At 28.1% G+C, this 13,674-nt stretch overlaps 2 protein-coding genes across 5 annotated transcripts; one reads left to right on the plus strand and one right to left on the minus strand.

Annotated features, from left to right (window-relative positions):
- The first annotated feature begins 39 nt into the window (after positions 1 to 39).
- On the plus strand, positions 40 to 4,862 carry LOC132921377 (nucleolar complex protein 4 homolog B). Of its 3 annotated transcripts, none has more exons than XM_060984370.1 (9): positions 40 to 181; positions 312 to 462; positions 529 to 766; positions 843 to 1,037; positions 1,111 to 1,171; positions 2,095 to 2,205; positions 2,760 to 2,917; positions 2,986 to 3,179; positions 4,354 to 4,862. In XM_060984370.1, the coding sequence occupies exons 2-9, from the start codon at positions 349 to 351 to the stop codon at positions 4,471 to 4,473; spliced, it is 1,191 nt and encodes a 396-aa protein (XP_060840353.1). In that variant the 5' UTR covers positions 40 to 181; positions 312 to 348; the 3' UTR covers positions 4,474 to 4,862. The 3 variants fall into 3 exon arrangements, with proteins under 3 accessions (XP_060840353.1, XP_060840354.1, XP_060840355.1); XM_060984371.1 differs by having other exon boundaries at positions 117 to 219; XM_060984372.1 differs by having other exon boundaries at positions 150 to 236.
- Positions 4,863 to 10,017: 5,155 nt separating this feature from the next.
- Positions 10,018 to 13,381, minus strand: LOC132921774 (uncharacterized). 2 transcript variants are annotated; one of them, XM_060984974.1, is made up of 5 exons: positions 13,137 to 13,381; positions 11,486 to 11,568; positions 11,393 to 11,420; positions 11,037 to 11,314; positions 10,018 to 10,802 (listed from the first exon to the last, which is right to left on the minus strand). In XM_060984974.1, exons 1-5 carry the CDS (start codon positions 13,317 to 13,319, stop codon positions 10,283 to 10,285), a joined length of 1,092 nt encoding a protein of 363 aa, XP_060840957.1. In that variant the 5' UTR covers positions 13,320 to 13,381; the 3' UTR covers positions 10,018 to 10,282. The 2 variants fall into 2 exon arrangements, with proteins under 2 accessions (XP_060840957.1, XP_060840958.1); XM_060984975.1 differs by having other exon boundaries at positions 13,133 to 13,275.
- Positions 13,382 to 13,674: the final 293 nt, after the last annotated feature.

The following is a 13,674-nucleotide window of genomic DNA, read 5'->3' on the forward strand; positions in this document are numbered from 1 at the left end:
AATTATTATTTATTGATGAACTGGTAACTCTACCCAGCCCCGGCAATACACGTGAGGTTCAAAATTTTTATTGGTTATATCATTTTATAGAAATGTACAATGATAACAAAATATTCAAAATAATAAATAGGTATTAATATTTAAAAATTCTGTGTAGTGTGTATCTTCGAACAACTAACAAGTAAGCAATAAGTATTGTTATTACATAAATTATAGCATGTAATACATTTTTTTATGTATGGCTAAACCACGATTAAATATATACTTTTTTTAGATATTTTTTAAACATAATATCTTATATTTTGTTGCAGTTATAAACTAACAAAAATTCAACCAAGACTTTTAAGCATGGGGTCCGTTGCAGAATTCAAAAAATTATTCGAAAAATTTTTACAGGAAAATAAATGTCCAACTGGAGAAATTGTGAAAAAGAAATATTATTTTCCTGTTGATCAGTTAAAAGTGAGTGTATTAAATATAATTTACTGACTAAAAATTAATTATACCACTTCTAAATATTTTTTGTAGACAATTTACACATCTATGCTTACAACTACAAATATACAATGGTCACAATTTCAACAATTATTAACAAATTATGTTGAATATTTGGACTTTTGTTATTACTCGTGGGAATGTTTTTCATCAATTGTACAACATTTAAATACAGACAAAACAAATGTATACATGTTTACAAATCTTTTAGGATTTATTAAAATTCCCACTGAAAAAAAAGAAGATGATAAATTTTTATTTAAAAATAACAGTAGGTATATCATGTATATTTATATATTGAAAAATAATTTAATTATACTTAATAAATTTGTGAATTTATTTGATAGAACGTCCTCAATTCAAATATAATTTTGAACAATTGAAATCATGGGTTACAGTAGTTTGGGATGATATGAAACCTTTCATGTTATCCAATATTAAAATTAGACGAGAAATGTTAACATTGTTGATTGAAAAAATGTTAATGCACTTAAATAATCCGCTGGTAACTGCAGACTTTCTCATGGATTCGTTGGATACTCGTATGTTTATATTTTTATACTATTTTTACTTTATTATATTATAGTCATAACATGTTGTTTGTTAATTTTATAGCTGGTCCCATTGCAATATTAGGCCTTCAAGGCATTTTTATTTTGGTCAAGGATTATAATTTGTAAGTAATACAGAAAATTATTTATTTTAAAATCAAAATATTTTCTAATTGTTTATATTAAATTAAAAATATATTTTACTAACTATAATTTTGTTAGTTCTCTAATGTATTTACTATTGGTCATATACAGTCCATTGTTTAATAGATGTATGAGCTATTTTTAGTTTTAATGCATTTTATCCAAACTTTTAATAAAATATTGCCAATTTATTTTAAATTTTGAGCTGAGCAAAGAATGTTATTCATTTTATAATGATGTGTTTGTTTTTTTATCTTGTATTATCACATTAACTAGCCTAATATTCAACTAATGTTGATAAATGTTCATAAATATCATATTATTCATTTGTAGATAATTTATTTTTTGTTCCTGATATTTCGGGAGGAGGTTAAACACCCAAACCCCGCCTGTTCATCTGTGATGGTGGTTTTGAATAGAAAATTGGATCAAGTTTGAACTTAACATTTTTGATTTATTTTAAGATATCATCATATCAGGGGTCCCCAATTAATATTTTTGAAGAGCCACATTAGGGATCTGAACATTTTTTCAGGGGCCATCAAAATTCTAAATACATATTTACATTATTTAAAAACCAATAATATTTAACAAAAATAATAATTTACAATAATAACACATATAATGTTATCGTAATATGTGTTATTTATTATTTGTCTGCGGGCCGGATAAAATGTGTTCGCGGGCCGCTATTTGGTGACCCATGATCTATATCTTTATATTATTAGACACCTAATATACTATAGCAGAATGGTATTCACTTGTCTACCTTTTTAAATTTATAATTCCTTACTATGAAAGAATGCTAAAATAAAAGTAATCTCAATTTTGAAATAATATAACAGAAAGTTAAACCATTTATTATATTTTTATTTATTTTTTTGTTATTATTGTTTCTAAATAGAGAATGTCCAAATATTTATGGGAAGCTTTACAACTTTTTTACAACAGATATGTTTAATTATCGATATAAAACCAGATTGTTTTATTTGGCTGATATATTTCTTCGTTCAACGTAAGTAATATTATACCTAAACATTTTAACTAAACTAAGTTTTTATACATTGGTAAATAGTAACATAACAAAAGTATGTAAACGTTACTATTTAAAGATAAAAATATTGTGGAAAAAATTATGTACAAACACAGATAATTTTTTATCTTTACGTTTTACAATAGATCAATTTATTTTCATATTGAAGTTAATAACCTAAAGTTGGTTTACCTTAATCTAAAATTAGTATATTTTATTGTTGTATGTTTGTAAAATAAAGACAAAACATGCATACATAGTGTCTTCTTTAAGAATTAACTAATACAATTTTAACATAAATAAACGTACATACTATTAATCCTAATATTTAATTATTTTTATATTTGTTTTTACATTCAATTTACAATTTGCAATATTAAAAAAATAAAGTAAAATTTATTTATGCAAAAGATTGCAGATTTCATTTTTTTAATTGTACCATTTTTATAAAGTATTAAAATAACTTATTATTTAAAACATTTGTATATTATTCTTTATTATCTAATTTCAGTTTTATTTTTATGTATTTATTATAGTCATTTACCTGAACTGCTGGTTGCTGCATTTGTCAAACGCATGGCTAGACTTTCATTGATTGCACCACCAACTGATATACAAATTATGGCAGCATTTATAGGAAATTTACTAATTAGACACCCACCGTTAAAAGTATTGATCCAAAGCGATCTTATTGGTAATTTTGCACATTTAAAAGTACAATATATATTTCTTATTTAATAATAATAAAATTTCATGTTTTAGTTGGTTCGGATCCTTATATTTTTGAAGAAAAAGATCCGCTAAAATCAAATGCACTAGACAGCTCATTATGGGAACTTCTCTCTTTAAAACAACACATTCTACCAAAAGTGGGAAAATCTGTTAACTTTTTATTTAAAAAATTGCCACAAGTAGAATGGGACATGAGTGAATTATTAGACAACTCTTATGAAAGTGTAAGTAAAAACTAACTCTAAAGTATATGATAACATTGTTAACTATATGAAATTTTTTTTTTTTAACACATTCGCTGTCTCAATTTTGTATACTCATACCCGGGTGCTGGTCTAATTTACGACTTTTTTTTTATGACGCTTATTGGCATTTGAAAATTTGAGATATGGATTGCACATACGTCATACATATACAGTAATATACACTGAACAATGCTGATAAAAAAAAAATTCAAATGCAACGCTGACCAAATTAATAATAGTTGAAAATAAATGTATAAATGACGCCTCAAGGCGTCATCCTGCAGCGAACGTGTTAAAAATTAATCTTGTCCCACAAAAAAAGTATAGGTATATTATACACACAATGTTTTAGAATAAATATATACTGCATGCTTAATAATTATGCCTTAATAGGATGTTAGCGTAATATTTGTTATCTCTCTAATCCACACGCAACAGTCGCAACATAGCAAATGCCAAATTGTACGTTCACAATAATGACAATAACCATATGAATTTCTCAAATTAGAGTGAAATGACCTTTTATAAAATTTAAACTTAAGAACGTTATCTAGGACATCTCATAAATTTTTTATTTTATTTTAAAGCAAGTTATGAATATCTGACAATTGTAAATTGTTTATAAATCTTCAAAAACACATAACTCGCTTTAAAATTAAAATATAATAAAACATTTATGAGATGCTCTAGATAATGTTTTTAACTTTAAATTTTATAAGAGGTCATTTCACTCTAATTTAAAAAAATTAATATGGTTTTAATCATTAATGTGAATGTAAAGTTTGCTATGTTGCGCGTGGGTCCGAGAGAGAAATCAAATAGTACGCTGACATCCTCTTAAGTAAGTTCCATTAAATATTATATCATAATGTATTGGCATACATAATATGAGTTATACTTATACAGTTATACCATATAAAATCCAAAAATAATAATTAATCTTATTTAAAAAAAGTTATTATTTTCAATTTTATATAAAAAAAACTTAAAAATTAATCTGGCAAAAATATAATTAATTACCAAGGGAGAATAACCTAACTAAAGTTATACAATGTATACACTTTATTATTAAATTATAATTTGTAAATTTTATGACTTAAACAGTCTAATTTTAACAAATATATATTTATTTACTTTTTTGGTTTTATAATAGATTATTGATGAAGAATACAAGACGGACTTTCAAAAAGTGAGCTTAACATATGAAAAACCTGTTTCATTTTCTGTTCCACTATCCAATCATATGGATGATTTATGGACTTTAGATGATTAAATTAAACTATGTTATTTTGATGCGTGTATATTATTCAATATATGTTATAATTTTTCATAAAACTGTACCAATTAAGTTTCTTCACCACAGAGCTTAATTCAAAACAACTACCAAAAACATAAATTTTACTGGACACAATTTTTGGAGGGTTTGGGGCAAACATGTAGTAATATTGATTTCGAGCAGACTTCACAGAAAACTTATCTATTTTCAGATACTGGTATGTTATAAATAAAATTCTTACATAGTAGGGGTAAACTGTCGTGTAAGTGGACAGTGGAATATTCCTGATGTAAAAATGTAAAATAACAATATGTTAATCATTATAAATAACTTTTCAAAGTAAATTAAATTTACTTTTCATTAAAAATAAAAAAATTATTATTACATTTGTCTGGATTATTTCTTAAATCCTCAAAATATGTCAAAAAGTGTCCTCTCAAGAAACATGGTCAATAATAGGATGTACCTAATAATGCCTGTCTTTCTTCGACAAATTAATTCTATTTACTAATAATACAAAAACTACTAGTTGTACGCTTCCATAACCATTGTATGCACATTCATTATTAAGTTCCTTTTAATTCACAAGTGTATTCTTAGGACTAAATTAAATTTAAATACTATTCTATAAGTTTATATTATAGTTGTGTACCAGAATCTACATTCAACCTCGCATAGTGTATCGATATTTGATACAATTATTGTCGTACATTTGACAGTCGACACTCGTTTCTATAATATATCTATTTTCGTTCTGACGTCATCGCGCCATTCGATGACGTGTGTACACTATAATTACGATGACGCAGCGGTACCGCACAGTGACACACGTGTACCAAGCCTAAATTTTGATTTCTACATTTAGTCAGAGAATAATTTACTTGTAATGCATTTAGTTTACAAATAATAGACTCCTATGTCTAACTTGATAAACAATTTATTTTGATTAAAGTACAAACCATATAAAATGTTATACCATTTTATACCACGCGAAAAGCATTTATCTTAAAAAAACATAAGAACCCTATATATTGCATAGGTACCTAAGACTTCTTATCAAATTTCAAAATAAAAACAATGTGCGTTAATGTTCATAATATTTTTAATTTTAACACATTAATACATTATCCTAGTATTGGCTTAGATCATATAATAAATATATGATCTAAGGCAGATGCATTATCGTATGGACGCATTCAGTAGCATGGCTATGAACCCACAGTGTCACGCTGCCACCTGTTCCTATAATATGACCATAAACGGCATAAACCATTGATTTTAAATATTCTACAAAAAAAAAATATGAATCATGAGAAATAATTTAGTACCTTTTTACTAGTATTGTAGTATTCAGTAGCTTATCCAGGGGGTAGGTTAGGAGATTGTTAATTCCCTCCCACAAAAGTTGTACCTATATCAATTATGTACAAATTAAGTGAAATAAAACAATAATTTAAAATAATAACAAATAATAGCTGAACTACTAATAATTAGTATGCATTGTTGACTACATTCTATTGAATAAAATAATTTTTAGATAAAATGTATTCCCAGTGGCGGATTAACCACTAAGCTCGTGAGGGTGGCAAATTTTTTGTTATTTTATTTTTATTCTCAAAAAATGAACAAAAAAAAAAATTGGACCATTACTATTTATTACTCCCGGAGCGCTAATACCCGATAACCCATTACTCTTCGACGTTAGCCCATTTAAATTACGATCCTTGGATAGTATTAAAAAAAGGGGGGCTGTAAACACTGAGTGTGCCTCAGAGCGCCGTGAAGGTTAATCCGCCACTATATATTCCATGTAGATCGTTTAAGTTAAATACCTGCTGCCCAGCGGTCACCACCACCATCGATAATATAATATATATACTTATATTATCTAAGGTCACCACTATAGTGATACACGTCAAAAATATAACTACCTACCTACCTATGGAATTTCTGTGAGGCATAGGTGGCGATTGGGGGGGCTTAACCCCTCAAAATTATTGAACATTTTTTAAAGTCATGTGGTCGGCCGGACGTCGGACTTATATTACAACAACTGCCAAAGTCTTAGAACTTTACAAAATATTTTTTTTGCCAAAATGTAATCAATATAATAATATTATTACAACATTGAACATATTATACCTACTATAGTCGCGATGGATTGAAAAATTTAATACTCTTCAATATTATACATTGAAAAAGATATCAATATCAGTATCTATTGAGAACATGTTTAATATACTTGCTAAACAAAATAGGTTTATTATACTAAAATAATAAAATATTTATTGTATTATAAATTAATGATTTTAAAGTACATATGTAGTTAGTAATGCGTATTTAGTAGGTTTTCTTTTTAGTTGGTTATTTAGTATAGTTAAAGCGTATTGGAGGTAGGTAATAAAGTGGACGCCGTTTATAAGACTCACTTTGGGACCAGCACGAAGTGAGTCTTATAACCGAATGAATCTTATAGGTGAAGTAGAGAAAAAAAATTGAATTACATCTATATGAATTTTATTTTACTGTATATTTTGCTTTAATTTTAATTTACTTTAATACATATAATATTACATATTACATATACCTATTATTGAATAAATTTAAAAATTCTGATAAAAAAATTAAAATTAAAATACATAGGTAGGTACCATATTATAAAAATTATTACATATTAATAAAAAATTATAAAAGATGTATGATGTATTTATTATTTATGAAAAAAAAATCGCAATTTTGGTTTGGTTTGAGTATTAATATTTCGAAAATATATTTCTCGTACTCATATTACAAATACAATAATTGCAAAACGTGAAATAAGATAAAATTTGTTGTAAATACACACATTATTAAGCATGAATTGAAACCAGAAATAACCCAAAAAATATTTAATTTTTAAAAACCAATTTATTTCTAAATTTTAACCAAAAACGTTTATTTTTTTACGAAATTTAAGTCTTATAACCGAATTTTTTTATAATGTATTTGGATTCGCCCGGATCATTTCAGACGATGTTGAGTTTAATAAGCGACTGAACGTTATATCCGTGAGTCTTATAAACGGCGTCCTCTATATATATTGATATTAGCAAAGGGTTGTGGGAGCAAAACCCCCACAGCTTATTTTGCAAAAAAAGATTTAAGCCCCCCCCCTAAAATTCAATCAAATCTCCGCCTATGCTGTGAGGCGTGGTAAATGGTAATTCATATACTCATATAGGTAGTATACAACTATATACATGTAATAAATATATATAATATGTATTTGTATACAATTATGAATTAATTATTAAAAATATATATATACATGATTTTTTAAGGCATGCTATTTTTAAATAAAAACGTTGCTTTTAACAACTCGAAACTGTGTAAAAATCAGAATTTGAATATATACATTATTTAAGCATAATAATGGGGTGAGCATGCTTAAAAAATCACCTTGTATATTATACAGCAGTACTGCAGTGTAGATTTAATTTAAAATCTTTTCTGTGGCAGTACTGCCACTATACACTGCAGCTTCCGCTAACACGCATTACATTATCCAGAATGAAGATTAAATATATTTAGGTATGGCTATACAAAAAATTTACAACTGCCAATTTTTGACTATTAGAGCATTTTCGAAATTTGATAGCATTTTTCATATTTTCAACGCCGGATAGGTAATGTATCAGATCAGCCTACCGAGTTTTCACAATAATTCCCAAAGTATTGATTACAGCTATTGATATTGTACGATTTAATAATTCGATTCAAATATTTTTTCTACTAATGTTTATACTAAATAGTATTTAATCAGTATCATAAAATAACAATATCACCACTAGACAAGTATAACCGGTCCACCGAAATCTTTTCAGCACCTAGCTTGCTAACCTAATCTGGGCCTGAGCCCTGAAAATTATCCACGTTGAAACAGTAATACAGTACATATACTTATCTATGGTCTGTACTTCTGTAGTAATTATGTTGATCGCGGAACGACTGTTGCAGTGTTATGATTTGTATTTACGTTTTAATATGTACCATGTACGTTCTATAAATTATAACAGAAGATTTAATACCTTCAATGTTCAATAAAAACAATAATAACATTTTAGATAGATGAACTTGACTGTTAAGAAACTAGTTCTACTTATGAATAATGCTAAATCACAAAGATCAGTGTCATAACTCATATTCCATATATGTGACATAAACAGTAAATACTATAAATGCAGATTTAATTCTACTAAATACGTATTGCATTTTAAGAGAATTTATTATTATTAATTAAATTTAGATGATAAAGAACATTAGCCTTGATTTTATAATTGGTTTAGTTCAAAATCAAAATAGAAGTCCACTACTCCACTAGTATCTTATATAGTTATATCATATTAATAATATATTAAATATTTATATTATGGACGGAGTCACAGTATATAATATATTTATATATTATTATATTTATAGGAGTATAGGACCATATTATTTGATATTTCATAAAAAAAGTTGTTGCCTATATTAGCGACGTCTCTTTATTAGGTGTTCGATGTGGGCATGCGCGAAATTACTTGTTACATATTTATCTTTTGGTTTACAATCTGTCAGCTAATTATTCTGTTATATAGTATCTCAGAATTTTAGATCATATTATTTACTATACTACAAAATTATACAAAACTGATTTTATTCAAAAATCAATACCTAGTTATTTTGTACTAATTTTATTATTTTTTATTAAGACTAAAGATTGACGACCGTACCTATTATTTTATTTGTATTTAAATTTTATACTCACTAATAAACAAAATAAAACAATTGTTATATTAAAAAAAAATATTTAAGATTTGAAGAAAAATAAATACATAATACATTTTATCTATAAAAAAAATAATAAATGATCTAAAGTTGTATCATTGAACAACTGTCAAATATTTAGTGATTATCCAGATGAGCCATAAATATATAAATGTATAATGAGTAACTTCGCGCAGATGCACATCGAGCAACTAATAAAAAGACTCGTCGCTCAATCAACAACCATTCATCAAATATGATTTAAAACTACTATAATAACCATATTATTAATTATAAACTAATATGACACTATGACCTGGTATAAAAGATAACTATATCTTCTATACTGTGTTTATAAAGAAAAAATTTTTTTTAATAATTTTCATTTATTTTATGTGAGGTACACTGAAAATACAAAACATTATCTTAAATGTTAATAATAGTAATTTTTTATACAAAAAAAAAAGCAAACCTTAGAATTTAAAGTGCCCTATATTAAAGTATCACCAACTTAACTCTCATAAAAAGCAGCTAAAGATATTGTTGGATAAACAATCAAAAAAAAATAATAAATAAATAAAAATACACTTGCATTCAATAATATTTGATATGATTCATGAAAATTCTCAATAATGCAACTAGTTTCTATATTACTCTTTTAGCTTAACCAAACAATATCTTTTAGTGTTCTAAAACTCAATTTAATTATGTGGAAAAGGTTACAATTATTTTAATCTAAAATAAAATAAAACAATATAGGAATCAAATAAAAGTAAATATAATACGTTTGAAAGACGGCAATGGTCACATTATGTTGTGATATTTAATGGTAATGCACGTATGATAAAAACTTAAATGATACAAAAAAAAAACTGTTATTTTCTTAAAAATGTACAACCATAAGTATCAAACAGTTTATGTTAAACCATTGTTACATAAATAAATAAATAAATAGGACTTGATACTTCATTATAGGGATTAGAGTTACCTTTATGTCATAACTCAAATGACATTTGATGGGCTAAACTTTAGCAGATTGAGTTAATTCAGCCATAAAAACACTGTAACTACTGCGGTCAGATTTGATATGCTGTACTTGGTGCATAGTAAGTGAACATTTACTCAAAAATTGTGCATCACAAATAACACAAACATATTGATATTTTAATGGCTCGTTGTTTTTGGGAGTATATTTTGGTAAACTATTAGTAGAGCTTGATGAATGATCGTCTGAAGAAATCTGAGATAAGTCATTAGTTTTCCATTCAGTTTTTATGGTTAATGTCGCCTGATTGTCATGAGGTGAATTAGGAATAACAGTTTTTGTACTACTTGGAATGTCTTGAACTTGAACAGTATTGCAACCAATTGGTTTTGGTTTAGATTTTGTTTTTGACTCCTCCACACTTTCATCACTACTAATAAGATTTTCAGCAGCTTCCTTCTTTATTGTCTTTACATTTGTTTTTTCTGAACTTAATGAACCAGAGTCTGATGAAGATTTTGAAACAGTAACAACTACCCTAGTGTTTTTGTAACATCTAAATAACATAATAACAATATATCAATTATTATTTTATCTTACACCAATTTATAACTACAGTGAAACTTCCAAATAACGGTCACCGAAGGGACCATTAAATAATGACTGCTATTTAGAGATGGCCGTCCTATAGAGATGACAATACATGATATAACACTTGATGGGATCAAAAAACCTAACCGTTACATAGAGGTGACCGTTAACGGAAGTTATACTTTATTAGAAATTATACCTTTTTCTTGTTTTACGAGTGTTCAATGTTTCCAAATCCATAAGTTGTGCAGCACTTAAACGATCATTAATTTTTTTCTTTGTCTTGGCTTTCTTTAATTTGTATTTTTTATAAACATCATTATAAGTGTTTAACTTATAATTTGTTTCAGTTGTATGGCATAATAATGTATTAAAATGCATTCGATAGTTTAACCATGTTTTAAAACTTTTATAACAACCTCGACATATCACTTGTGCATCATCATCAAAGTAATAAAAACATACTCTTTCGCATATCTAAAATACAAAACCAATTTTAGACACATAAAAGACTTAATATAGCATTAACATTAAACAATAAACTATCATACTTACATTGAAATCGGTTTCATCATCTGCAGGCCTAAAAAAAATTATTTATGATTATTTTTAACCACTGAATTGAGTTTAAAAAAAATAAATAAATACTTTGTATTCTTATTTGGTTGTAGACCTAAATTTTTCAAAAACTTTTGTTTTCGATAACGTTCTTTCATTTGTGGCTTCATGGTCTAAAAAAATAAGTTAAAATGTAATATAAATAAGCATTTTATAAAACTTGAAAATAGTAATTAATTATTATCATTGACACATTGTTAGAAATAAATTAAACAGGTGTGACTTTAAACCAAGTCACAAATATTTTTAGCATTACTAATATAAAATATCATTACATATTATTATACTATTCTGCTTTAATTTATCAGTGTTAACAAATTTTAAATTTCATGTATCTATTATCTTATACCAATAGCTTTAGCCATATATATTTTATAGAAATAGATGCTTTATTAAATGCAAACGCAGACAAATTGTATACAATTTTAAATATACTAATTGTATAATAAATGTATAATTGATAAAATTTATTTCACTATTCTAGCCAGTAAATCAAATTATTTAGGTATAACAATTTTTTAATTTAATATTTATGTAATGTTACTAAACTCAAAGTTAAAATAGAATATTTATATATATCAAAAGGATGAAAATTAAAAAACAAAAATAATTGTTTGAAAAAACTTCATCTTCCTTATCAACATGATCTGTGCTAAATAATTCATCAAACATTATACTATTAATTTTTTATATATAGAATAATGAACATTTGTGTTATCTGTATTACTTAATAGGTTGGTAAAATGTGTTACACTAATTTACAAGAAATATAACTTTTAAAAATTATTACATAAGGCTCAGATAACATATTGTCCAACAGACATTTCAATGAAAATAACACTATTTTAAACTTGACAAAAAATTATTATAAATTAACAATTTTTACTATATATTAGTGTTTACAAAGCCAGAAAAATGTATTAATGCAAACAATCACAATTATATAGAAACATTGAACTAATATAATGATGTAATTGAATACCACCAGGGAAAATCTTTCAATTAGTAATGGGTGTACAGTTTAAACTGTTATTAATTATCATTATCATAATACCCGAGATATTTATTCAAAATTAGAGGTGAATAAAATGATTAATTATAAAAAAAATGATTCGTAAAAATTGATGGATAAAAAAAAAAAATACGCGAATTTACCAAGTGCAACTAAAACGCGCGATAGTCGAACCAGCAAAGGAAAGCGTCTTCGAGGACGATAAAAAGTAAATGGAAATCGGGGGGGGAGGAGGACAAGGACTGAGGAGCTTGTGCGGGCGGCGGCGAAAAAACACAGAAGAAGCCGTGGAACTATGGTCGCGGTGGTGGTGACGATTTAGTAAAACGACACGATAATCTCAAGAGCCAACCGCCGCTGGGAATGTGGACCACTCGATGATCTGTCGAGCGTCTATCGAACACGCTCTACATAATATGTGTACTTAGTATTTGCGTCGTTCGAGCAACTCGGGAAAACGGTCTTGCGGGACCGCCGGAACACGACAGTGAATTTGGCGCAGTCGCGTACCGGAAATATATTATAACTACTACGAGCTGGCCGTGGCGCCAGGCACCCACCTATCGTATACAAGACCCTCGAGCCACGGCGCCGATCGGGCGGCACGTGCGTGTTCGGGTGACGGTCGAAAACTGTAAAGAAATGAAATAAAACCTTCTACGAACCTACTCGGAGAGAAAAGGGCGCGTTGTCTGTCGTTACCGGAACGAGGGCAGAGAACTCGGCGACGGCACCGCCGCGTTTACCGTGTACAGCGTGATCCGGCGATGGTAGCGAGTACCGTCGTCGTGGTCCGTTCCGTCCAAGAATCCAGGTGGACGATGGTCGCGTCTGGAATGGGAATGTGCCCATGCACACTCGCAGGCCGTCGAGGAGATAGTGGCATTGGGGAGCTCGTGCTCGTCGGCCGTCAGTGTTACCGGCGACGGGGATATATTGATACTGCACGGCCGGCGCGCGCGGGGCGGTGTGCTTTTGGGCCGGCGGACGGGTGGATGGGTCGGGCGGTCAGGTCCGACGGGGTGGGCGATTGGGTGACGAGTGGGCCCGTCCGACGACCACGGTACGATAACCATCGGGAAGTGCGCGCGTTTAATGTTTATAGTTTTATACCAATCGAAGAGGTATATTAATACCTGTGCGTACAATAACAAAATTGTTGACTGTTGTTTATTGCATTTATCTGTATATTATTTTATCGTTATTG

This window comes from Rhopalosiphum padi, chromosome 2 (assembly GCF_020882245.1).
Source record: "Rhopalosiphum padi isolate XX-2018 chromosome 2, ASM2088224v1, whole genome shotgun sequence".
NCBI lineage: Eukaryota > Metazoa > Arthropoda > Insecta > Hemiptera > Aphididae > Rhopalosiphum > Rhopalosiphum padi.